Source organism: Schistocerca gregaria, chromosome 10 (assembly GCF_023897955.1).
Source record: "Schistocerca gregaria isolate iqSchGreg1 chromosome 10, iqSchGreg1.2, whole genome shotgun sequence".
In the NCBI taxonomy this organism is placed as follows: Eukaryota; Metazoa; Arthropoda; class Insecta; order Orthoptera; family Acrididae; genus Schistocerca; species Schistocerca gregaria.
The window spans coordinates 66777989-66803280 of NC_064929.1; the positions used below are offsets into that span (position 1 = coordinate 66777989).

Consider the following 25292-nt stretch of genomic DNA (forward strand, 5'->3'; position numbering starts at 1 on the left):
ATGCCAGATGGAAGAGAAGATGACACTAGTGGGGAAATCAAATACCAAACGTTCCATTGGACGACCAAGACAGCGCTGGATGTACGATCTGGCTCTGAGCACTATGGGACTTATCACCTGAGGTCATCAGTCCCCTAGAACTTAGAACTACTTAAACCTAGCTAACCTGAGGACATTGCACACATCCGTGCCCGAGGCAGGATTCGAACCTGCGACCGTAGCGGTCGCGCAGCTCCAGACTGTAGCACCTAGAACCGCTCGGCCACTCCGACCGGCTGGACGATATGGCGAAGGGCCTAGCAGCCCTGGGAATTGAAGACAGCTGGAGGAACCGGGCACAAAACAGGGAGGAATGGAGGCAGTTTGTGGAAGTAGCGCGTGGTCTGCAGGGCCTGTGATCGCTAAATATCTATCTATTTGGATCGATATTTGAGTAAACAATGGTGGAAAACGCCTATAATCTCAAGGTATCCACCATGTAAAAAGGTGGTTCTTGGAGCAGTGGCAGCAGACCGAAGACACAGATACCAAGCTTGTGTGTCCTGGCAAAAGAGTCCGTTTGCCTCTGAAGTCAGGCGCCTGTTCACTATAACACACAGCTCCACTCAGCTCGATAGTGACTCCATTATTTAAATAACTAAATGCAGACTCCGGTTTTCCCCCTGGAGACCACGAGGTAGTGAAACAGTTCGTCTATCTCTTTTAGAAGAAAACACCACCGCAGAGGTCGGTGTGTAGGTCAGAGTGTGTTCGCTGATTCAGTGGAGGTTGCGGGCAGCCTTATCACCAGCCGAGTACAAAGAAGGCGGCGCGCTGCGGTCTGCAGCCAGGAAGTCTGCTGTTGATAGCCGGGGCTGACTCACTGACCCGTGGAGACCTCGACAGCCACTGCAGCCACCTGATGGAGAAGCGCCAACACCTACCACTGGTGCTACGTTGTAGCCTCCAATGGAGGCTGCGGTTCAGCGTCCAATCGACGACTAGGTAATTGGGGACCGAGGTCGATTTGGAGGTGGTGAAGGACATTGACCATATCCTCTTCGGGCCAGGTAGGCCTCACACTTGCCTTAATCAATTTTGGGGAAGCCACAGAAGAACCATAGCTTGATTCCCGGATTGTGTTTGAACTGTCATCCACACAAATGTTCAATGGTTCAAATGGCTTTGAGCACTATGGGACTTAACTGCTGAGGTCATCGGTCCCCTGGAAATTAGAACTACTTAAACCTAACTAACCGAAGGACATTACACACAGCCATGCCCGAGGCAGGACTCGAACCTGCGGCCATAGCGGTCGCGCGGTTCCAGACTGTAGCGCCTAGAACCGCTCGGCCACTCTGGTCGGGCACGCAACTGTGTCTCTAGTGTATTAACCACCTTATTCGCTATTGAACAGTTTTGCAAGGTATAAAGTCTCACCATCACAGCTGGCGATTAGCTACTTGAGTCCTCCAGGGTAGTTTTTGGATGCTAAATGTAATCTCACACCAAGTTAAGTACCTACGTTCTGTATTTTAATTTAAAAAACCTACCTGTTACCAACAGTTCGTCTAAAAATGTGAGCGATATGTTTGTGACTATTACAGCGCCATCCATCACAAAGAGAAAAAAGTGGTCCAACTAAAACATTCATATTTCTTTACGTACTGCACGAATATGTAATAAAAATGGGGGTCCTTATTTTAAAAAACGCAGTTGATATCCGTTTGACGTATGGCAACACCATCTAGCGGGCCAACCATAGCGCCATCTGGTTTCCCCCTTCAAGCTAGACGAGTTTCGTTCTTTGTAGTTTTTTCGTTTGACGCTTATTTCGTGAGATATTTGGCCCAGTCACTATCAATGGACCACTGTGTATACTGGATTTTGAAAGACGAGGTATTACAGATTCGTGGGTGGGGTGTTGTTCTGCTGAAGTATGGAGACTTTGACGCTGCTCTGTACAGTCACTTTGGGATGCTGAGATAGGCCTAGACGTCTATCGGCCAATGATGGACGAGATATTGCACGTCTGCAGGTGGGGTGTTGTCCTGCTGAAGTATGGAGACTTTGATGCTGCTCTGTACAGTCACTTTGGAATGTTGTGGTAACCCTGCACGCCTTTCGGCCAATGATATATTGCACGTCTACAGGTGGGGTGTTGTCCTGCTGAACTATGGAGACTTTGATGCTGATCTGCAGTCACTTTGGCATGTTTAGGTAGCCCCACACGCCTATCGGCGAATGATAGACGAGATATTGCACGTCTATGGGAGGGGTGTTGTCCTGCTGAAGTATGGAGACTTTGATGCTGCTCTGTACAGTCACTTTGGAATGTTGTGGTAGGCCTACACGCCTATCGACCAATGATATGTTGTACGTCTACAGTTGGGGTGTTGTCATGCTGAAGTACTGCAGACCTGTAAGTTCTTTCTGAAAGCTACTGTCGGGTGCTGCGGTGGGCGGCCGGCTGTACTCACGTGGTGCGACGGTGGAGCGGCGGCGGACGGCGCGGGCACGTAGTAGGGGGTGGCGACGTGCGGCGGGTACCTGCCCAGGTAGGCCGCGGCGGCCGCCGCGAACTTGGGCAGGATGGGCGGGAACTGGCTGCTGCCGCCGTTGTTGCTGCCGGCGCCGGTGGTGGCGCTGCCAGCGTGCAGGTGGTGGTTGTTGGGGGCGGCGTGCCCGCCGGGAGCCAGGGGCGCCGAGACGCGCTTTGCCCCGCGATCTGAAACAACAACACCCACTCCCCTCACCACATGTTTCCACCTACCATGGAAATTCATCCTGCTGGGACCTGCTGTTGCAACCTACATCAGAAGTTACAATACTGGCCATTAAAACTGCTACACAAAGAAGAAATGCAGATGATAAACGGGTATTCATTGGACAAATATATTATACTAGAACTGACATGTGATTACATTTTCACGCAATTTGGGCGCATAGATCGTGAGAAATCAGTACCCGGAACAACGACCTGGCCGTAATAACGGCGTCGATACGCCGGGGCATTGAGTCAAACAGAGCTAGGATGGCGTGTACAGGTACAGCTGCCCATGCAGCTTCAACACGATACCACAGTTCATCGAGAGTAGTGACTGGCGTATTGTGACGAGCCAGTTGCTCGGCCACCATTGATCAGACGTTTTCAGCTGGTGAGAGATCTGGAGAACGTGCTGGCCAGGGCAGCAGTCGAACATTTTCTGTATACACAAAGGGCCGTACAGGACATGCAACATGTGGTCGTGCGTTATCCTGCTGAAATGTAGGGTTTTGCCGGGATCGAATGAAGGGTAGGGCCACGAGTCGTAACACATCTGAACTGTTCAAACTGCCGTCAATACGAACAAGAGGTGACAGAGACGTGTAACCAGTGGCAACCCATATCATCACGCCGGATGATACGCCAGTATGGCGATGACGAATACACGCTTCCCATGTGCGTTCACCGAGATGTCGCCAAACACGGATGCGACCATAATGATGCTGTAAACAGAAAAAATTGACATTTTGCCACTCGTGCACCCAGGTTCGTCGTCAAGTACACCATCGCAGGCGCTCCCGTCTGTGATGCAGCGTCAAGGGTAACAGCAGCCACGGTCTCCGAGCTGATAGTCCGTACTGCTGCAAACATCGTCAAACTGTTCGTGCAGATGGTTGTTGTCCTCATCTGTTGACTCAAGGATCGTTAGACCCATGCGGATAAGATGCCTGTCATCTTGTCTGCTAGTGATACGAGGCCGTTGGGATCCAGCACGGCGTTCCGTATTACCCTCCTGAACCCACCGAGTCCATATTCTGCTAACAGTCATTGGATCTCGATCAACGCGAGCAGCAATGTCGCGATACGATAAACCGCAATCCGACCTTTATCAAAATCGGAAACCTGATGGTACGCATTTCTGCTCCTTACAAGAGGCATCACAACAACGTTTCAGCAAGCAACGTCGGTCAACTGCTGTTGTGTGCGAGGAATCGGTTGGAAACTTTCCTCATGGCAGCACGTTGTAGGTGTCGCCACCGGCGCCAATCTTGTGTGAATGCTCTGAAAAGCTAATCATTTGCATATCACAGGATCTTCTTCCTGTCGGTCCAATTTCGCGTCTGTAGCACGTCATCTTCGTGGTGTAGCAATTTTAGTAGCCAGTAGTGTAATTATCTGCCGGGACCGACCATGCGACTTTCAAGTACAACGTCTGATCTGTACTGGAATTGACGTAATGGATTTGCGAGCACAGATGGTAAACGCATGGTTCACGGCATATGGAAGTTTGGCTATGGCTCTGATCCTGCACGGATAGGTAAGGCGGGTTCGAGTCCCGATACGGCACAGATTTTCACTGTCGTCAGTCCATTCTACAGGCGACGGTAGTCATTATACACAATTGCTAATTCATATAAGGTACTTCCTTAGATAGCTGAGTCGGCAAGCCAACCTGCGGTTACGCTTTAGCAAGATAATGACCGCCCGCACAGGGCGAGTGTTTGTCTTGCTTTGTCTTCGTGGTTCCAAATCCTACCTTGGCAGGCGGGGTCGCCAAATCTCTCTCCAACTGAGAGCATTATAGGCAGGTCCCTCCAACTAGCTCGGGATTCTGACTATTCTGTCCAATTGGACAGAATTTGGCACGATATCCATCAAAATGACGTCAACAACTCTGCCAATCAGTGTCGAGCCTACTAAATACTTGCATAAGGGCCAGAGGTGGACCAACGCGTTATTGACTTCCTCAATTCGTGGAGATCTTTCTCTTCAATAAATGATCCAATTGCTCTGAAATTTGTGACATGCAGGTGAAATCTGTCGATTTCCGTTTAGTTAGTATAATTCTTTCGTCGTGCGTCCTTTCTTTTTTTTTGTCTTGGTGTATGTATATGTAATAACAGTTACGTGTTGTTGTTGTGGTCTTCAGTTCAAAGACTGGTTTGATGCAGCTGTTTTTGTTACTCCATCCTGTGCAAGCTTCTATATTTCCGAGTAACTACTGCATCCTTCCTTCTGAATCTGCTTAGTGTATTTCTCTCTTGGTCTGCCTCTACGATTTTTACCCTCCACGGTGCTCTCCAATGCTAAATTTGTGATCTGCTGATGCCTCAGAACATGTCCTACCAACCGAACCCTTCTTCTTGTCAAGTTGTGCCACAAACTTCTCTTCTCCCCAATCCGATTCAATACTTCCTCATTAGTTATGTGATCTACCCATCTAATCTTCAGCATTCATCTGCAGCACCAAATTTCGGAAGCGTCTATACTCTCTTCTTGTCTAAACTGTTTATCGTCCATCTTTCATTTCCATACATGGCTACGCTGCATATTAACACTTTCAGGAAAGACTTCCTGACAAATCTATACGCGATGTTAACAAATGTCTGTTCTTCAGAAACGCTTTCTTTGCCATTGCCAGTCTACATTTTATACTACTACTACTACGTCTATGGCCAGTTATTCTGCTCCCCAAATAGCACAACTCATCTACTACTTTACATGTCTCATTTGCTAATCTAATTTCCTCAGAATCGTCTGCTTTAATTCGACTACATTCCATTATCCTCGTTTTTCTTTCATTGATGGATATAAGATCAACATCAACATGAACATCAACAACAGTTACGTATCTGGATTAAAAAAAAGCTACATTGGATGTACATGTAATAGCTTATTTGTGAGAATTTATTGAAACTTTACTGCGTGATTTCTCGAAACAGTCAGTTAAAATTGTCAGCCGCTGAGGTCTTCAAATAAGGTGTCAGAAGAAGAAGAAGAAGGTGTTCGAAAGAACAATGAAATTTATCAGTTAATGAAGCAACCCACTATCATTCAGAAATTAAAAAGTAGGGGACTGCAATGGGCTGGAGACCTGGCCGGAATGGAAAACAACGGTATGACCAAGAAAGCATTTGAAGGAACTCTCCAGGCAACAAGACCATTGCGCCGATCTCGTACAAGGTGGAAAGATGACATAGAGAAGGACATCGGAGCATTAGGAATTTCCGCAGGGTGGAGAGAGGCTGCGAGAGACAGAAGACAGTGGAAGCTGATCGTTGATGCAGCGCGTGGTCTACAGGGCCTGTGATCATTGAGAAGATAGATAGATAGATAGGTGTCAGGCGGCAGTAGGTAATACGAGTGGCTGCAGGCGCGTGGAGGGATGGTAGGAGGCGCGGGTGGACTTACACTTCTCGATGATGGAGGCGGCGGCGGCAGCGGCGGCGGCGGAGGCGGCGGCGTTGTTGGCGGAGGCGGCGGCGGCGGCGGCGGCAGACGGGCCCCTGCCGCCTCCGCGGCCCACCTTGAGGTTCATCACGAGACACTTCTTGGACGTCATGTGGCTCGAGTACGAGCCGGAGTGCGAGAAGCGCTTGCCGCAGTTGGCGCACTCGAACGGCTTCTCCCCGCTGTGGATGCGGATGTGCTCCTGCACAGGCAGACACGGAGCCAGTTGAAACCCAGGCGCGTCCACTCAGGGCCGCGGCGATGCACGTGGGCCGGTAACCAGAGCGTGCCTCTGCTCTCTCAGATCTTGGCAGGATCCCCTCACACTGTCCCCTCCCCCACCCCTCCGTCCCTCACGTTTCTCTCGCCATCACCAGCACTGTAAACTGTGCAAAAAGTTACGGCCAAACGTTCAGGAAACATTCCTCACACACAAATAAGGAAAATATGTTACGTGGACATGTGTCCGGAAACTCTTAATTTCCATGTTAGAGCTCATTTTAGTTTCCTCAGTATGTACTGTACTTCCTAGATTCACCGCCAGTTGGCCCAATTGAAGGAAGGTAATGTTGTTTTCGGTGCTTGTGTTGACTTGCGACTCATTGCTCTACAGTACTAGCATCAAGCACATCAGTACGTAGCATCAACAGGTTAGTGTTCATCACGAACGTGGTTTTGCAGTCAGTGCAATGTTTACAAATGCGGAGTTGGCAGATGCCCATTTGATGTATGGATTAGCACGGGGTAATAGCCGTGGCGCGGTACGTTTCTATCGAGACAGATTTCCAGAACGAAGGTGTCCCTACAGGAAGACGTTCGAAGCAATTGATCGGCATCTTAGGGAGCACGGAACATTCCAGCCTATGACTGGCGACTGGGGAAGGCCTAGAACAACGAGGACACATGCAATGGACGAGGTAATTCTTCGTGCAGTTGACGATAACCCTAATGTCAGCGTCAGAGAAGTTGCTGCTGTACAAGGTAACGTTGACCACGTCACTGTATGGAGAGTCCTTCGGGAGAACCAGTTGTTTCCGTACCGTGTACAGCGTGTGGAAGCTCTATCTGTGATACACAATGCCATTCTCCACGACTGCATCAGCGCATCAGGGATTCCTGTGACGGAGGGTGGATGCACGTATCCTCGCTAACGGAGGACATTTTGAACATTTCCTGTAACAAAGTGTTTGAAGTCACGCTGGTACGTTCTGTTGCTGTGTGTTTCCATTCTATGATTAATGTGATTTGAAGAGAAGTAATAAAATGAGCTCTAACATGAAAAGTAAGCGTTTCCGGACATATGTCCACATAACCTATTTTCTTTCATTGCGTGTGAGGAATGTTTCCTGAAAGTTTGGCCGTACCTTTTTGTAACACCCTGTGTATATAATAGGTTCATGACCTCCAGTCTTACAAATTTACTCTTTCTGATGGACACACGTCCAGATCGTCCGCTCTCAAAACTTTCCCATCTCTCCCCCCATATCCACCGCTGCTGGCGGCTCACCTCCAACTGCGCAACGCTACGCGGTGTTGACGTCCAACTGCCCTACACTACAACAGCGAATATTCCAACAATGCAAACCAGCCACAGACTGCACACAGCACAGTCAGTGATTTTCATACATAGCGCTACGTGGCGTTACCAACATAAAAACCTAAACAGCCTACTTACATATCTTTGAAGAGGAGTCGTACAGTATATTACTCCCCCACCCCCACCCCCACATACACCTCGTGTATTCACCACGGGAGAAAATTCGAGAAATTGGAGCCAATACAGAGGCTTACCGAAATCATTCTTCCCACGCGCTATTCGCGAGTGGAACAGGGTTGGAGGGATCAGATAGTCGTAACGAAAGTACCCTCCGCCACACACCATTACGTGGCTGGCGCATTATGGTGTAGATGTAGATGTAGATGTACCGTTTACAGCACGCTTTGACGACAAGCCTGCCGCGGTGGCCGAGCGGTTCTAGGCGCTTCAGTCCGGAGCCGCGCGACTGCTACGGTCGCAGGTTCAAATCCTGCCTCAGGCACGGATGTGTATAATGTCAAAAAAATGTTCAAATGTGTGTGAAATCTATTGGACTTAACTGCTAAGGTCATCAGTCCCTAAGCTTACACACTACTTAACCTAAATGATCCTAAGGACAAACACACACACCCATGCCCGAGGGAGGACTCGAACCTCCGCCAGGACCAGCCGCATAGTCCATGACTGCCGCGTCTCAGACCGTTCGGCTAATCCCGCGCGCCTGTGTGATGTCCTTAGGTTAGTTAAGTCTAAGTAGTTCTATATTCTAGGGGACTGATGACCTCAGATGTTGTCCCGTAACACAAGGGAACCTTCCCATCGCACCCACCTCAGATTTAGTTGGCCCAGTGGATAGGCCTTGAAAAACTGAACACAGATCAGTCGAGAAAACAGGAAAAAGTTGTGTTTAACCATGAAAAAATAAGCAAAATATACAAACTGAGTACTCCATCCGCAAGACAGGCAACATCAAGGACAGTGTTAGCTCGGGAGCGCTGTGGTCCCGTGGTTAGCGTGAGCAGCTGTAGATGAGAGGTCCTTGGTTCAAGTCTTCACCCAAGCGAAAAGTTTACCGTCTTTATTTTCGCAAATTTATGATCTGTCCGTTCGTTCATTGACGTCTCTGTTCACTGTAATAAGTTTAGTGTCTGTGTTTCGCGACCGTACCGCAAAACCGTGCGATTAGTAGACGAAAGGATGTGCCTCTCCAATGCGAACCGAAAACATTCGATCGCAAGGTCATAGGTCAACCGATTCCTCCACAGGAAAACACGTCTGATATATTCTATACGACACTGGTGACGGCATGTGCGTCACATGACAGGAATATGTTGTCGACCAACCTAACTTGTACACGTGGCGAATGGGTAAAAGGATTCTTCTACCTTGCCCGATTTAGGTTGAATGTGGATGTGATAATCACTCCCAAAAAAGTGATGAAAACATCACATAAACCTCAACAAATGAATGCAACAGTTTCACAGTCGCACAGCTTTCCCTGTGCTCTGTCAAAACATATGTTTTTAACGTTTTAAAATTTTTCCGTGTGTAGACCGTCAAATCCTGCATATGTCCAAGCAAATCTGAACATGTCCTGGAATTTTGGAGAGCGAAGTTGATTATGTGTGGGTGCCTCAACTTTGATAATTGACACACGATCACCTCGCATGGGATGGACAGATAATCAATGTCTGAAAATAAAAAATTAAACTTTTCAGTCGAGGGAAGACTTGAACCAGACCTCTCGTTCCGCAACTGCTCACGCTAACCACGGGACCAGAGCGCTTCTGAGCTTACGCTACCCTTGATGTTTCCTATCTTGCGCATCGACTACTCAGTTTGTATATTTTTCTCATTTTTTTTCATAGTTCCACACAACTGCTTTCTGTTTTCTCGATTGATCTGTTTTCAGTTTTTCAAGACCTATCCACTGTGCCAACTTACAACTAAATCTGAGGGGGGTGAGACGGGGAGGTTCCCTTGCTAGAGCCGTTTCAACCAAATTCGGGAAGTAACACCTCCGCCGGGACTCGAACGGGCGAGAATTTTTTTTCTTTCATCTGCCTCGCATCACAGTGACAGACTGGTATGTAAATTCTGCGTAACCGCACCCTGTGTTATTGTACACTTCCGATTTGCATCCCACCCTGCACATCCCCAGCCAGTGAATGCAAGCCACCGTCCGTTACTTTGCACTCGCTGTATATATCCGCACCAAATATATGCATATTCGCAAGCAAGCTTTACAGACACACAGCGAGATCAGGGCGAGAGGCCGGCCACACACACCCACACCCACACACTCCGATGCCGATGTGCGCCGGAATGGAATTGCCAGTCAGTAGCCAGTAAACTGGCGTGGCGTGCAGAATTTCCGAAACTATATTTGCGGGGCTAGGTGGCGGCTGCGAACGCTACGGTATATAAATACGGCGTGGCCAGGGGCCGTTCTGTGTTTACGCTAGCGGCGGCCACGGTGGTGATTTGTGTGTAGGTACCGCACAAACATCGCGGCTGCATTCCACTTCTGTTTTGGAAAATAATGGCGGCCGATTGCTAATTCAGTTTGGCTAGCATTAAACACAGCCGGTCCGGCTGCCGAACTGATGACGGCTCGTTTTAACAACGAATATATAATAGTCGCGCCGGCCCGCGCGGGAATGTGCTAATGTTATTGGTTCGCCCCGTGTGGGTGGATGGGGGAGGGGAAGGGGGGAGGGATGGGATATGAGCGCTGGAACTTAATGTCCCCCACACACCAGGCCATCTGCTGCATTAGGGCAACCACTCTGTCGAACGCAGTAGGGTACAGTACAATCGACATGTCTTACCTCTGAAAAACACACGCACATGCAGTCGTTTTTAAGGGGGGTAGGACGTCAAACGGGGTGACTTGGAGCAGGAGAGGCACCACAGGACATTTTAATTTCCACAGTCTATACTTTTACAAGTAAATTCATAAAACTTTGTCAGCATGACCAGGAAGTATTCAGGATTTACACTCGTAGCAGCGGAAGTTCAAAAACATAACATTTTTTTTTACACCTGAAATTTCATCGCTATTTAACTTACCATTGGCTGCATTTGTTGCTATAGGTACTGTGGTGTCACCGCCAGACACCACACTTGCTAGGTGGTTGCCTTTAAATCGGCCGCGGTCCGTTAGTATACGTCGGACCCGCGTGTCGCCACTATCAGTAATTGCAGACCGAGCGCCGCCACACGGCAGGTCTAGAGAGACTCCCTAGCACCCGCCCCAGTTGTACAGCCGACTTTGCTAGCGATGGTTCACTGCCTACATACGCCCTCATTTGCAGAGACGACAGTTTAGCGTAGCCTTCAGCTACGTCATTTGCAACGACCTCGCAAGGCGCCATATTCAGTTACTATAATCTGAACAGATGATATTGTGAATCATGTACCGTCAAGAGCGACGTTCATCACTAATGGATTAAAGTTAAGTATCAAACTAAGTACGTCCGCTTTCTGAATTCTAATTTCTTGTCATGTTCCAGACCTCACGTCAGTATAGTTCTTCCCTCCTTACGCCGGCCTCCATTCGTAACATAGTGTTGGCTCTTCTGCCAACACAACTGGTACACTTTTCTTCATAAGTAAGAGAAATTGTTCGATGAATTTTGCAAAGCATACAAACCATACTTACAGGTGTATGAAACTCTAGAATGTATTTAATTTATGAAAAAAAAAATGATGAGCTGTTACGTTTTAAACTTTATGTTTAGGAAAAAATTAAATTTTGTAGTTAATTATCTCAATTATTACCACAGTTTTTGATAGATTTAGAAAATTCTAGAGTTTCATACACCTGTAATTATGGTTTGTATGCCGTGCAAAATTCATCGAAGAATCTCTCTTACTTGTGAAGAAAAATGTACCTATAGCAACAAATGCAGCCAACATCAAGTGAAAAAATGATGAAATTTCATATCTAAAAAAAATTGATTTTGTTATGTTTTTGCACTTCCATTACTATGGGTGTGAATCCTGAATCCTTCCTGGTATTGCTGACAAAGTTTTATGAATTTATTTGTAAAAGTATAGACAGTAGAAAATAAAATGTCCTGTGGTGCCTCTCCTGCTCCAAGTCGGACCATTTGACGTCCTACCCCTTTAAACCTAACTAACCTAAGGACATCACACACAATCATGCCCGAGGCAGGATTCGAACCTGCGACCGTAGCGGTCTCGCGGTTCCGGACTGAAGCGCCTAGAACCGCTCGGCCACACAGGCCGGCGTTAGCGAACAGCAAAGTTGTATTTATGGCTTACTGGTTTATGATTAAAGTACTACTAGAGACTCTGAATTTGCAGTACCAATGAATAAGGCTGAAGATAAGAGAGAGGCGTGAAGGGAAGGCGGACACAAGGGTGGGAGGAAATGGATATAGGAAACGGGACACAGGAGATGGGCAGAGAGAGAGGACAGAAGGAGCTTGACAGAGAAATGGGGGAGGAGGTGATGAACTGAGAGAGGAAGGAGAGAGAATGGAAGAGGAGAAGGAGAGGGAGAGAGAGGGGGGCGGGAGAAAGGAGGAAATAGTAGGTTCAAATGGCTCTGAGCACTATGGGGCTTAACATCTGTGGTCATCAGTCCCCTAAAACTTAGAACTACTTAAACCTAGCTAACCTAAGGACATCACACACATCCATGCCCGAGGCAGGATTCGAACCTGCGACCGTAGCAGTCGCGCTGTTCCGGACTGAGCGCCTAGAACCGCTAGACCACCGCAGCCGGCGAAATAGTATGAGAAGGACAAAGAAAAGGGAAAGTGTAACTGGACAGACAGGTGTGAAAAGGAGATCAGGACATACACCGAGCTCCCAGCTCGTGGTCTCACAGTAGTGTTCTCGCTTCCCGAGCTCGGGGTCCCGGGTTCGATTCCCGGCGGAGTCAGGGATTTTCACCTGCCCCGAGATGACTGGGAGTTGTTCTCTTCATCATCATCGTCATTCATCCCCATTACGGTCGTAGGAAGGCAATGGCAAACCACCTCCGTTAGGACCTTACCTAGTACTGCGTTGCGGGCCTCCCACGTCGTTCCCCTACGCTCTGTAAGGAGTATGGGACTTCATCGTCATCGTCATCATCACCCAGTTCCCATACATATTAGACGCGTATACTTTTTTCTTTTCCATTTAAATAAAGTGAGGCACAGCAAATCGCGGTCGGGTACAGCTAGTTATTGAACAGTCTCCTGTGTGATGGATGTAGGTGCCACAAAGTCCTCTGGAGGCAGACGGCTTCTGCTAAGAGGCCGACCTCACGGGGGAGATGTTTGCATGCAGACAGGACGGCCCCCGCCAGCAACCAGCACTCTTCCACCCCCACACTCCCTCCCCCGCCCCCTCTCACGACAGCAGCCAGATCCGGCGCCGACATCGAGGCCGGCCTGCGACCCCAAAAACAACCCACAGTGCCTGCCTCTTTGTTACGTAATAAATCATCTCATTGTTACCGTTGTGGCAGCCGTGAAAGGAGAGTTAGTGGGATGGAGGGAGAGGACTCCGTCAGGGGAGGCCCTAGAAGTGGGGGGGGGGGGAGGTGTGTTCCCTTCCCCACCGGTGCGGGGTGGAATCTTGGCAGCGTGACGTCAACACACGGCGGAGTGGAGGGTGCGGAGAAAGGCGCAACGCTGCACGCTGGCGTACAGTAATTAAACCGGGAGCTGGTAGGGGGGGGGGGGGGGGGCTGTGTAGTGCAGCGGCGGGGCGGGATGCAAATGAAAGGGTCCGGCCGGCTGCGCCGGACTCTTAAGAGAAAGCCACTCCAAAGCCATCAATCTTAGCAGGGAGGGCCAGAAAAACACGGCCCTCTTCTGCCGAGCCGGTCTGAGGTGAGTCAGCGCCCCCTCCCACATCCAGCCCCCTGTACGCCATCCCTGCTGTTAACCTCCATCTGTGTCCCTCTCTGTGAAGCCCAGCTGCTACCCGCCCCACAGTGTACATCACGCGGACACACATGCGACTGCCCCGATGAATTTTCCAGCAACAGAATCCAGAAGGTAATAATCAGAAGATTCGTCCTGTCTCTCACGACTGTTTCTTCTACGCGAATGACGCCGGGCGCTCGAGGTGATTAAAATCCTTCTGGGTATTACGCCGCGTCATTGCTAAAAGCTAACAACAACAATAAACTAAAACCGACGTTTCGGCCGAATTGTAACGGCCTTCTTCAGGCCACGACTGGTTTTGCTTGGGAATAGGTGCTTCATTTATTGCAGACTATCGATATCTGACGTCACTGTTGTAAAACCTTTAATTGGCCCTCTAATATGATTGGCTAGTCATAACGAAAGGGAAGATGGAAGGAAAGAGGCTATTCGTGGATGTCCATGACGTCAACGATTGGTAGCTGTCCGCCAAACAGCGTTCGGCCTCTGGTCGGCAAGTTTTCCTCCTGGTGTGCGCAGAAGTGGACTAACAGTTACTCTACAGATACGTCCTTGTCCCGTGTAGCTTCTACCTTGCGACCGCACGCTGCCAGTTGAACTGGGATGGCCGGCAGCCAGGACGCCGGGAGTTTGTAGTCATCTTCTCTGTTGATGATGTCAGATTGTTTAATAATTTCGATCGCCTCCACGATTGTTTCGCCAGTACTCGGGCTTCCTGGAATTATTTTTACCCTCTACGCTGCCCTCCAGTGCTAAATTGGTGATCCCTTGATGCCTCAGAACATGTCCTACCAACCGGTCCCTTCTTCTAGTCAAGTTGTGCCACAAACTCCTCCCCAATCCTATTCAATACCTCCTCATTAGTTATGTGATCTACCCATCCAATCTTCAGCATTCTTCTGTAGCACCCCATTTCGATAGCTTCTATTCTCTTCTTGTCCAAACTATTTATCGTCCATGTTTCACTTCCATACATGGCTACACTCCATACAAATACTTTCAGAAACGACTTCGTGACACATCTATACTCGATGTTAACAAATTTCTCTTCTTCAGAAACGCTTTCCTTCCCATTGCCAGTCTACATTTTGTATCCTCTCTACTTCGACCATCGTCAGTTATTTTGCTCCCCAAATAGTAAAACTCCTTTACTGCTCCTTTCCTAATATAATTTCCCTCAGCATCACCCGGCTTAATTCGACTACATTCCATTACCCTCGTTTTGCTTTTGTTGATGTTCGTCTTATATCCTCCTTTCAAGACACCGTCCATTCCGTTCAACTGCTCTTCCAAGTCCTTTGCTGTCCCTGACAGAATCACAATGTCATCGGCGAACCTCAAAGTTTTTATTTCTTCTCCATGGATTTTAATACCTACTCCGAACTTTACTTTTGTTTCTTTTGCTGCTTGCTCAATATACAGATTCAATAGAATCGGGGAGAGGCTACAACCCTGTCTCACTCCCTTCCCAACCCCAAGGTAGGGAGGCAGAGGAAGGGGGGAGGGAGGGAGGGAGGGAGGGAGGGAGAGAGAGGGAGGAAGCGACATATTGTCACGTTATCGGTCCATCGAGTCCTGCCATGAAATGGGACGGTCCAGTGTTTTAGATTAGGCTCACGTGACCGATGTCGGCAAGCGATGAGGCAGGAGTGACAGGGACCTTCTGTTGCGTATCTGGCTCCTGTCACGGTCGCCAGCGATAGCGCAGCGCCTTCGTCCGTGCCCGGCGGGTCCCACAGGAAGGCGCTGCTGCCTGGCCACTTCCCGCGCCTTCCGCGGCCGGAAAGCTGCCTATCAAAGGCGGCCGCGGCGATTAAGGCGCCGGCAAATGTTTGCGCCTCCCGCGATTCACCCTATCGCCTTTGTCGGCGCGCGCCTTGTGAAAGCGGCCGGTGAGGTCAGATTCCCAACACCGGCTTATCTCGTCTGACGACAGCGGACCCCCCGATACTTAGCCCGCCAGTAACAGCATATAAGTTTAGAATCTGGTCCTTATCAGTTACATTAATAGCGTATTTTACTACATCACTGAAATAAGACACGAAGAAGAAAATGTTACTTACGAACATTTACGGAGTCGTCTACAATGATCCGAAATAAATACGCTCCTGTTCTTTTTCCTGGCCTTATCCACCACGCCTCGTCACGAAATTTCTGTACTCCATGTGCTTACGTTTAGTGTTATCTAAATATACATCCATATTCCGCGAGCCACAGACCGATTTCTACGTCTCCATCGGAATATACATCTACATCCATACTCCTCAAGCCACCTGACGGTGTGTGGCGGAGGGTACCTTGAGTACCTCTATCGGTTCTCTCTTCTATTCCAGTCTCGGATTGTATGTGGAAAGAAAGATTGTCGGTATGTCTCTGTGTGGGCTCTAATCTCTCTGATTTTATCCTCAGGGTCTCTTCTCAAGATATACGTAGGAGGGAGCAATATACTGCTTGATTCCTCAGTGAAGGTATGTTCTCGAAAATTCAACAAAAGCCCGTACGGAGCTACTGAGCGTCTCTCTCCTGCAGAGTCTTCCACTGGAGTTTATCATCTCCGTAACGCTTTCGCGACTACTAAATGATCCTGTAACGAAGCGCGCTGCTCTCCGTTGAATCTTCTCCATCTCTTCTATCGACCCTATCTGGTACGGATCCCAGACCAGTAACCAGTATTCAAGCAGTTCGCGAACAAGTGTACTGTAACTTACTTCCTTTGTTTTCAGATTGCATTTCCTTAGGATGCTACCAATGCATCTCAGTCTGGCTTCTGCTTTACCGACGATCAACTTTATATGATCATTCCTTTTTAAATCACTCCTAACGCGTACTCCCAGATAATTTGTGGAATTAACTGCTTCCAGCTGCTGACCTGCTATATTGTAGCTAAATGATAAGGGATCTTTCTTTCTATGTATTCGCAGCACATTACATTTCTCTACATTGAGATTCAATTGACATTCCCTGCACCATGCGCCAATTCGCTGCAAATACTCCTGCATTTCAGCACAATTTTCCATTGTTACAACCTCTCGATATCTACAGCATCATCCGCAAAAAGCCTCAGTGAACTTCCGGTGTCATCCACAAGGTCATTTATGTATATTGTGAATAGCAACGGTCCTACGACACTCCCCTGCGGCACACCTGAAACCACTCCTACTTCGGAAGAATTGAGAGTGACATGCTGCGTTCTATTATCTAGGAACTCTTCATTCCAATCACGCAATTCGTCTAAAAAATCTCCGACCCAGCCGGGAATCGAACCCAGGAGTCTTGGCATGACATTCCGTCGCGCTCTCCGCTCACCTTTCGTGACCCGTGCAATGTAAAAATGTGGGAACAGTTTCTGAACGTTTGCGAATCGCGTAACTGACGCGGAACGTAGGTACCAGCACCTTTTCTACCTAGTGAGGTGCGGAAAAGCGCCTAAAAAACACATCCACGCTGGCCGGCCCACCGACACTCGTTAATCTAATCCCGGCGGACAGGATCTCGAGCCAGGGCACCTCACCGGCTCCCGGAAGCGGAAGGCTAACGTACGCGGATATCCGGGCTGGTCAGTTCGTAATACGGACTCGAATCGAAAAATACGATCAAGGAATCTCGCTACATGTACCTTGTCGAGGAAAGTGGTACGTAATGCAGAGTAGAATGGGATTTTGGTTTCCAACTTAGAGGTGATCTGACCACCACGCTCACAAGAAAGGTTCCGCGTACAGTCCAACGGCCGGCCGCTGTGGCCGAGCGGTTCTAGGCGTTTCAGTCTGAAACCGCGTGACCACTACGATCGCAGGTTCGAACCCTGCCTCGGGCATGGATATGTGTGATGTCCTTAGGTTAGGTAGGTTTAAGTAGTTCTAAGTTCTAGGGGACTGATGACCTCAGATGTTAACAACGATAGTACTCAAAGCCATTTGAACCATTTTTGAATACAGTCCAACGTACCCTCCGCGGTGCATTGTACAGTGGGTTGTAGGACACACATGTAGATGTGCATCGTACTATAAGGCAACAACTCTGTGAGTCTCTTGCTGAATGCGAGGAGAATCTCAAATGGCTCTAAGCACTATGGGACTTAACATCTGAGTTCATTAGTCCCCTAGACTTAGAACTAATTAAACCTAACTAACCTAAGGACATCTCACACATCCATGCCCGCGGCGGGATTCGAACCTGCGACCTTAGCAGTATTGCGGTTTCGGGCAGAAGCGCCTAGAACCGAGGGGAATCTTACTCTGTTAATGGATCCGCCAGTTTTTGTAAAATTCTTGTTGTGTGACTTTTTGTGCACACGCGTGTGTCAACGTCTTTGTGCCTTCATTAATGAGTCTTATTTGTTGAAATCTGAACTACCAACTGTTGACGGGTTACATAGCTTGTCGCAATTTGTTTCGTTCTCGTGTCATTGTATCATGTCCGTCTCGTCAAAGTCCAAGGCATTCAAACGCTGCACTTATAGTAACAGCTTCACAATATTTTTATCCCCTTTTATCCGTACGGCCACAGTGATGTTAGAATGGCACAGTTTATGTCGCACTGAAGAAGATCCAAAGAATGATTAACATCGACAGTGAATCCCTTTTAAAGGATATCCATGACCGCATCAGTCCATCCATCCATTCAGTCCCGTAGATCGAAGGAAGGAAAAAAAAATTGATGGACGTAAGACGAGTCAGTGCACAGATGCACAGAAGATAGGAAAGATCACAGAAACTTCATCTGTATCACTTTGTTAATAATAACCTATCACTATAGTGATTAATGCTACTCACGCTCATGCCACCTAAATTTAAAGAACCGGACTAAAAACAGCTAATTTGAAAAGAAAAGAGAAAAAAGTTGAAGCCTCTTTAGTTACACGACAAGCCTGCACTTCTATTGCAAGCTTAATATTTACTTGGCACTACGAACAGTTTTTAAAGAAAGTTACATACATCAGAAAAATATGAGTCCTATGAACAGTGGATAACGTCTGCTCATGCAGCCTTACAGCGAACACTGCTACAACCCTTGGGCCTAACAAAAATTTAGAGTCCTTGAATGTAGATATTCTGATAATTTGTAAGATAAGTGGCTGAAGAATTATGTCCTTAATTTTCTACCGAACTCATTGAGATTCATAGTCCTTTGCTTTATGAATATCTTTGCAGCAGAGCACACTGAGAACCCCGAACGAGGAGCCAAAGTCTACATGAAAATTATTGTCTTTTGTATAGACGGTGTGATCATCAAATTAAACCGAATGTGACAGTCGTTGTTGGATTGAACGAGTGAAGATATATGAATGATGGCCATTTATCTTACGGATTTTGATACTCGAAAACTCATTTATCAAAATCTGTGCGCAACTTCCCGTTGACTTAGAATCATGAAATTTGGCAAGAACGAACGCTTAGCAGTACAATCGAAGGGGAAAAAATCTGCAAATTCTTAATTTGTAATTATATAACATAAAAAATGTATTTTAATTTGTTGTTCGGCTGTGTGTTAAGCCCTCCCTTTCTCAGGGGCCGACAGTGTATAAGTTAAAATTAATGCAAATACTCAGGTCTACAGCTCCTTGCAGGTGGAAAAAAATTTATGCTTGTAAGTCAATGAATTCGAAATATACGGCCACTGACGTCACATATTTTGATTCTCGCAAACTCACTCATCAAAACACATTGACACACCATTCACACATATAATTAAGTTTGTACGGATTTTTTTTAAGGAGTCATTATCTGGCGATTCATTGTACGTTCGACCTTCGTTGCAGTTTCACCGGCTCTTAGCATACACGATAATGTCTGCACACCCCAACTTTCTTCCGGTGACATGGACGTCCTTCTGATGTGGCTATGACTTCGCTTATGATATTTTTCTGCAAATATTTTGTATTTAAGCATGATTTGATGAAAATGTATCTGATGTAAAAAGTTATTACAAAAAGAACTCTAACAGTAAGGATCTCTAACTGAACTCTTACACTTACAAGCTGCATACAAAAGTTCCAAATATGGGGTGGGAAAAAAGTCACATCCCATCGTAACCCATCGAAAATATTTAGTTAATCATGTTTGTTTGAGATAATTACAGATACAACGCCAGACTGCACTACTATTACATACATACATTAATACTTGTTCCTTTGATTACGAATACGACATTTCGTAATGATGTGCAACGTGTCACTCTAACGTAAGTTTTCTTTAGACGAAATGTATTTAAAAAAATGGAAAAATCGAGATATAATGTTATAAATAATCCTGCAACTTCAGTAAGTGCTCAGTTACTTCAGAATTCCACTTGTGTTGTTTTGTGTTCAATTAGGTTACGGTGGTTAGTGAGTTCTGGCCCACCCTGTGTGATGCAGCTGTGCACCCAAGAACAAGTAACGTTGCGTTCCCCAGCAGGGGGAGAGTTAGAGCGTAACGGAGGTGAGACATACCTTGAGGTGGTGCTTGAACTTGAAAGCCTTGTCACACTCGGGGCACTTGAACTTGCGCAGCACCGCGCTCTCGTCGTGGCTGATCATGTGCCGCTGCAGCCGGTACACGTTCGCGAACGTCTTGTTGCAGATCTTGCACGACTGCGGGCACAAAACAAGGCAGCACACGTCACTTCACTGCACGAGCATACACATTCAACATCAAAAGCAACACTTGTCAATAAGAGGTACTTTACGCAGCAGAATGCCACACCTTGAACAAACAAGTGACTACGAAACATACTGAAATTATATCATAAATTTTACCAAGCAAAGTATTAGGGCCGAACGATGCAGGAAAGGCGACGCAGGAGTGAATGTGATACAGATGTTGAAATATTTACACAACCCAAACACCAATTACGTTACATGGGTTTCTTGAAAGAACTGACCAAAACTGAATCAAACAAAGGGTGCTTAGTAGTTTAGGGAACTAAAATTCGACAAATACGGGTTTTTAGTTCTAGGCGCGCAGTCCGGAACCGTGCGACTGCTACGGTCGCAGGTTCGAATCCTGCCTCGGGCATGGATGTGTGTGATGTCCTTAGGTTAGTTAGGTTTAAGTCGTTCTAAGTTCTAGGGGACTAATAACCACAGCAGTCGAGTCTCATAGTGGTCAGAGCCATACGGGTTTTTAGAAACAAAAAATATTTTTCATGGACTTCCAAGTACGGAAGAATACATGAACCGAGTTTCTGTCAGTGTTTGGCGTGTCGTGACAAAAGTTAAGTCGGTGTTCTGCAAGAAGATCGGCGTGGAGCGTTGAATACCGTTTTACAAGAATCTAAAAAGTTTTCAGAAATAAGGCAGAATCTTTGCAGTAAGGAGAGCGATGAAACGAGAGAGAAACATTGCACAAGAATGAAGGACGGGGGGAAAAATCGTGGAAAAGTTAGAAACAGGTGAAATGAGCCAGCACCCATTATGGTCCGTATTGAGAAAACAGAAAAAAAAATTCTGCATGATAAGCCTTATCTATGAGTAGGAATGGCTTATATATATTAAAAACGAAAAAAAGGTAGGAGTAGTTTGGTACCTAGGAAACAAAAACACGGCTTTTACGCCAGTTCACGTCATACAGATGTCAGGCACTCGCAAAAATATTAAAGCCTAAAATTGTTCACCTGTTTCGAGATAAGTTGCTCGGAGTTCCATTCCTGCCAGTAAGGTGAACATCATATATTGTCAACTGCAGTCTCACGCGTAATTTTCTAATTATTGGCTCTGAGCACCATGGGACTCAACTTCTGAGGTCATCAGTCCCCTAGAACTTAGAACTACTTAAACCTAACTAACCTAAGGACATCACACACATCCATGCCCGAGGCAGGATTCGAACCTGCGACCGTAGCGGTCGCGCCGTTCCGGACTGTAGCGCCTAGAGCCGCTCGGCCACACCGCCCGGCGAGAGAGAAACATTAAGCACGAATGAAGGACGGGAGAGAAAATCGGGGAAAAGTTAAAAACAGGTAAAATGAGCATGCTGCCATTATGGTCCGTATTAAGGGAGAAAATAGAAAAAATAACGTTCTGCGTGATAAGCCTCGTCTATGAGTAGGAATAAGCCGTATATATCAAAAATGAAAAATAAGGACTAAAGGTAGGAGTAGCTATGTACCTAGGAAACAAAGACACGGTTTTTACTCCTCTTCACGTCACGCATAGTAAAAATATTAAAGCCTAAAACAATTGACCTGTTTCAAGATAAGTTGCTGGGAGTTCCACTACTGGCAGTAAGGTGAACATCACATATTGTCAACTGCAGTCCCACGCGTATTTTTCTAATTATTGATGTATCTTTCCCTATACCTAACGGCAAAGCATACATCAGTAACTAAAAAACTGCACGTGTACATGTAACGATAAAGTCCTGACAATAATGCACCATATCGAATATCGCAAACATCACCACTGAAAATGTTTTATTACTCGCACATTACAATGCAAATTAATTCTCGAAACGGACTGTGCCAAGAATAAAGGATACTTTGATGGGCAACAGCAGTTGTTGTAAAATAACAAAACGATCATTATTGTTACAGTTGCAGGGCTTCATCGATCACTACATAAAGAATAAAATAAAACAAAGCGTTTTCAGATCTTAAAAAACGCACATAGCAATAGCGACAACAGAATATTTTGTATTATCGCAATAACCAATAATATGATCATAAATAGTGTTCTTGGAGTTATTAAAACGGATTAAGGAAAGAATGAGTAAGGGATGTAAGGCAGATTTAGATTACACGCATCGTTGCTGTGAGAAGTCATTGGAGATATTGTGGATGGGATAGTAAATCGACCGCGCCGTATTCAAGGGAAGGATCCTAGCAGTGACTGTTGTAACAAAAAGTAAGAAATGACTTCTCGTTTATGTAACTAATTTTTCATGAGTTCATAGTATTCGGTTACACAATTACAGAATTCGTTTAGAATCGTTCTTATGCTTCACAGGTGGCGTTTGTTGAACGAAACGTCTCACTCGAGGGTTGGCATACTGTGTTCGATAACGACTGTAAACGAATTCTGCAGGTGTGTTTGGAAGAAATAATATGAAGTCTTTCGAGTATTCCCGAGATTCTTAAGAATCTCGGGCTACGCGTATCTCTCAAATTTTCGTAGTGCAGTGGCAGTAAGACATCGTGGAGAAGGCTAATTGTAAGAACGTACCTGTAATGTCGTAAGTATGCTCTCGAGAAAAGGAACCGGACGGTACATGAGTAACCACGCGTCGGCTCTAACTGGGAAGTTCTAAAGCGAGTCGCAGAGGTCTTTGTCTTGGAGCCAAACACATGGAAGTCTCGACTCGCCACGTGGTTGTGTGTGTATCCCCCCGCTTCGACGACGTCGCGAAAGAACTTCAATGAGCGATCAAGAGAGCAACCCTTTCGCCTGCCGCGTTCGCGCCGCTCTGCACCTGTTGTTTCCACTTGACTAAAAACAGCCGCTACAACCTGCAAGGATGTCCAACTCGTCTGGCTGACTAGCCACGAATGTAACACACGCGGTTTCAGTCCCGCTGAAGTATTCCTTCGCTTGGGGCATGCCTCGCGATAAGAAGAGCAAACATTTTCGTTTCCCGAAAGGGCCAACACGGTGAGTGGCTCTGTTTGCCCGTCCACGTCTCTGTAGGTACCGCCGATGGAGTCTAAAGGTTCCCTTCCCGCACGGCACTGTTCTCTCACACCATATGATTGCATTTACGTAAGCGACCATACGCCTCATCTTGAGAGACACGTACGCATACCCTCTGCCCCTAGAAGTCTCAATCTGTAACACCGTAGTCCTTCAAAGAAAGCACACAAATTGATTGTTATGCCGGTTGCTACATCCAGAGGAGAGAGAGAGAGAGAGATTTAGTTACTTGTAAGAGAGAGCATTATCGAAATGCCCATCAAACTGTAATGGCAGATGCTACAAGAGAAGAGCTGAATGGTTACTGCTGAAATAACGATAGCGGACATTGAAAGAAAAGTGGGGCATATATCTACTTCCCCTCACACCCCCCCCCCTCCCTGCGTCGCATATAATGAGCATAACGAGTTAAATTGGAGACCATGTGGAGACTTACGAACAGTACCATTAGGGAATGGAACAGCCAGAGGAGGCGAGGAAGGAGTAAGGGGGAGGCAACGGAAAAGCGAAGGAGAACAGGATTGACGGGGAGAGGGAAACGGGATAAGAAGCAACCTTAATGCAAGGTAAATTTATTTATGACTACCTTTAGAACTATTACCTATTTTTACATAAAAAGTTCGTTTTTAATTTTTTGCTTATTACAAAATGTTCAAATGGCTCTGAGCACTATGGGACTTAACCTCTGAGGTCATAAGTCCCCTAGAACGTAGAAATACTTAAACCTAACTAACCTAAGGATATCACTCACAGCCATGCCCGAGGCAGGATTCGAACCTGCGACCGTAGCGGTCGCGCGGATCCAGAATGAAGTGCCTAGAACCGCTCGGCCACTCCGGCCAGCTAACTTATTACATGTTGCAAATGATTACAAAGCCCTCATCAAATTCTTTTCGAGCCTTCAGCCGGATCAAACTGTCATCTGCACGCAATATTTCCGTGGTCAACCTTCCTGCCATCATCAGGTGAGAAGAGCTAAGCCACTCTCGCCGTTAACTCATTCAAACCGTGAACGACGGAACCTTTATATGCAGCGAAGGTACGAAAGCGTTGAAGTAGTGCGCATTCCATCGAAGTTCAGAGAATGAATATTAGGATGAGGTCATCAGATACAGACCAATAGTTGCAATGTGGAAGGGGGAGGGGAAGGGGGGTAGAGGGAGGAAAGAGGATGGGGAAAAATTACGGAGTCTATTTCAAAGAAAACATCCCGCATTCGTCTTCTGTGATGTTTTAAAACCATGGCAAACATACATCTGGTTGGGCGCGAGGGGGTTTGAACCGGCGCCCTCGCGCGCGCTAGCCACTGCGGCACCTAGGCTGGCTGCGCTGCTAAGCGCCAGAGCGGTCCAGCAACCACCCACGCACGGAGAGACGTCAGCACACATCCGGAGGACGCGACCAAACACGAGATTACGGCGTATTTTCCTCCCCCCGTGGAGCCCGCCCGTTAATTTACCGAACACGTTGACAAAGATAGGCACGAGGGCAAGAGTCAACACCGTGTGGCTACGGGGAGTCAACACGAACTGCCCGCAGCTCAATATCCAGCGCCTTAATCCTTCATCCCAGTTCAACTTCCTCTGGTCCACTGTCAGTTGTACGGGACCAAGACAGAAAAAGCAATCTGGCATGTCTCTGCTGAAGAGACGCTCTCGAGCGATATGCAGAAAAAATACCAAACGAAAATCTGGATGACCACAACGAGATTTGAACACCGCTTCTGCCAGAAGACAGTCCTGCGCATGCTGCTATCTCACTCGCTCCGTTTTCTCTACGGTAATGTTATCATAAATGACGTACTCCATTTTGTAATGGTATAAGCCACTGTGACAAGGAGTCGATTTTATCCGTATGAAATGGAGACACTGCGAATTGCAGAAAAATACATGTAACCTGATTATAAAGATGGGAAAAGTGTGCAGTCTAGTATTTGTAGATTGCCTACTGCTTTCGAACAAGGGTAAGCAGTCTTCTGAACTTCATGACCCCCTTTTAACAAAATGTCACCATTGACAGCGTCAGTAACTCAGTCATCAAGAG

General features: G+C 46.9%; 1 protein-coding gene across 2 annotated transcripts in view; it reads right to left on the minus strand.

Annotated features, from left to right (window-relative positions):
• LOC126293269 (zinc finger protein 1) overlaps positions 1-25292 on the minus strand; it is a 177006-nt gene that overhangs the window by 25723 nt on the left and 125991 nt on the right. For both annotated transcript variants that reach the window (XM_049986390.1, XM_049986391.1), the window contains exons 3-5: positions 20076-20216; positions 6158-6398; positions 2460-2707 (exon numbers count right to left, since the gene is read on the minus strand). In XM_049986390.1, coding sequence (XP_049842347.1) covers positions 2460-2707; positions 6158-6398; positions 20076-20216 — 630 coding nt within the window. The remainder of the gene's footprint in view (positions 1-2459; positions 2708-6157; positions 6399-20075; positions 20217-25292) is intronic.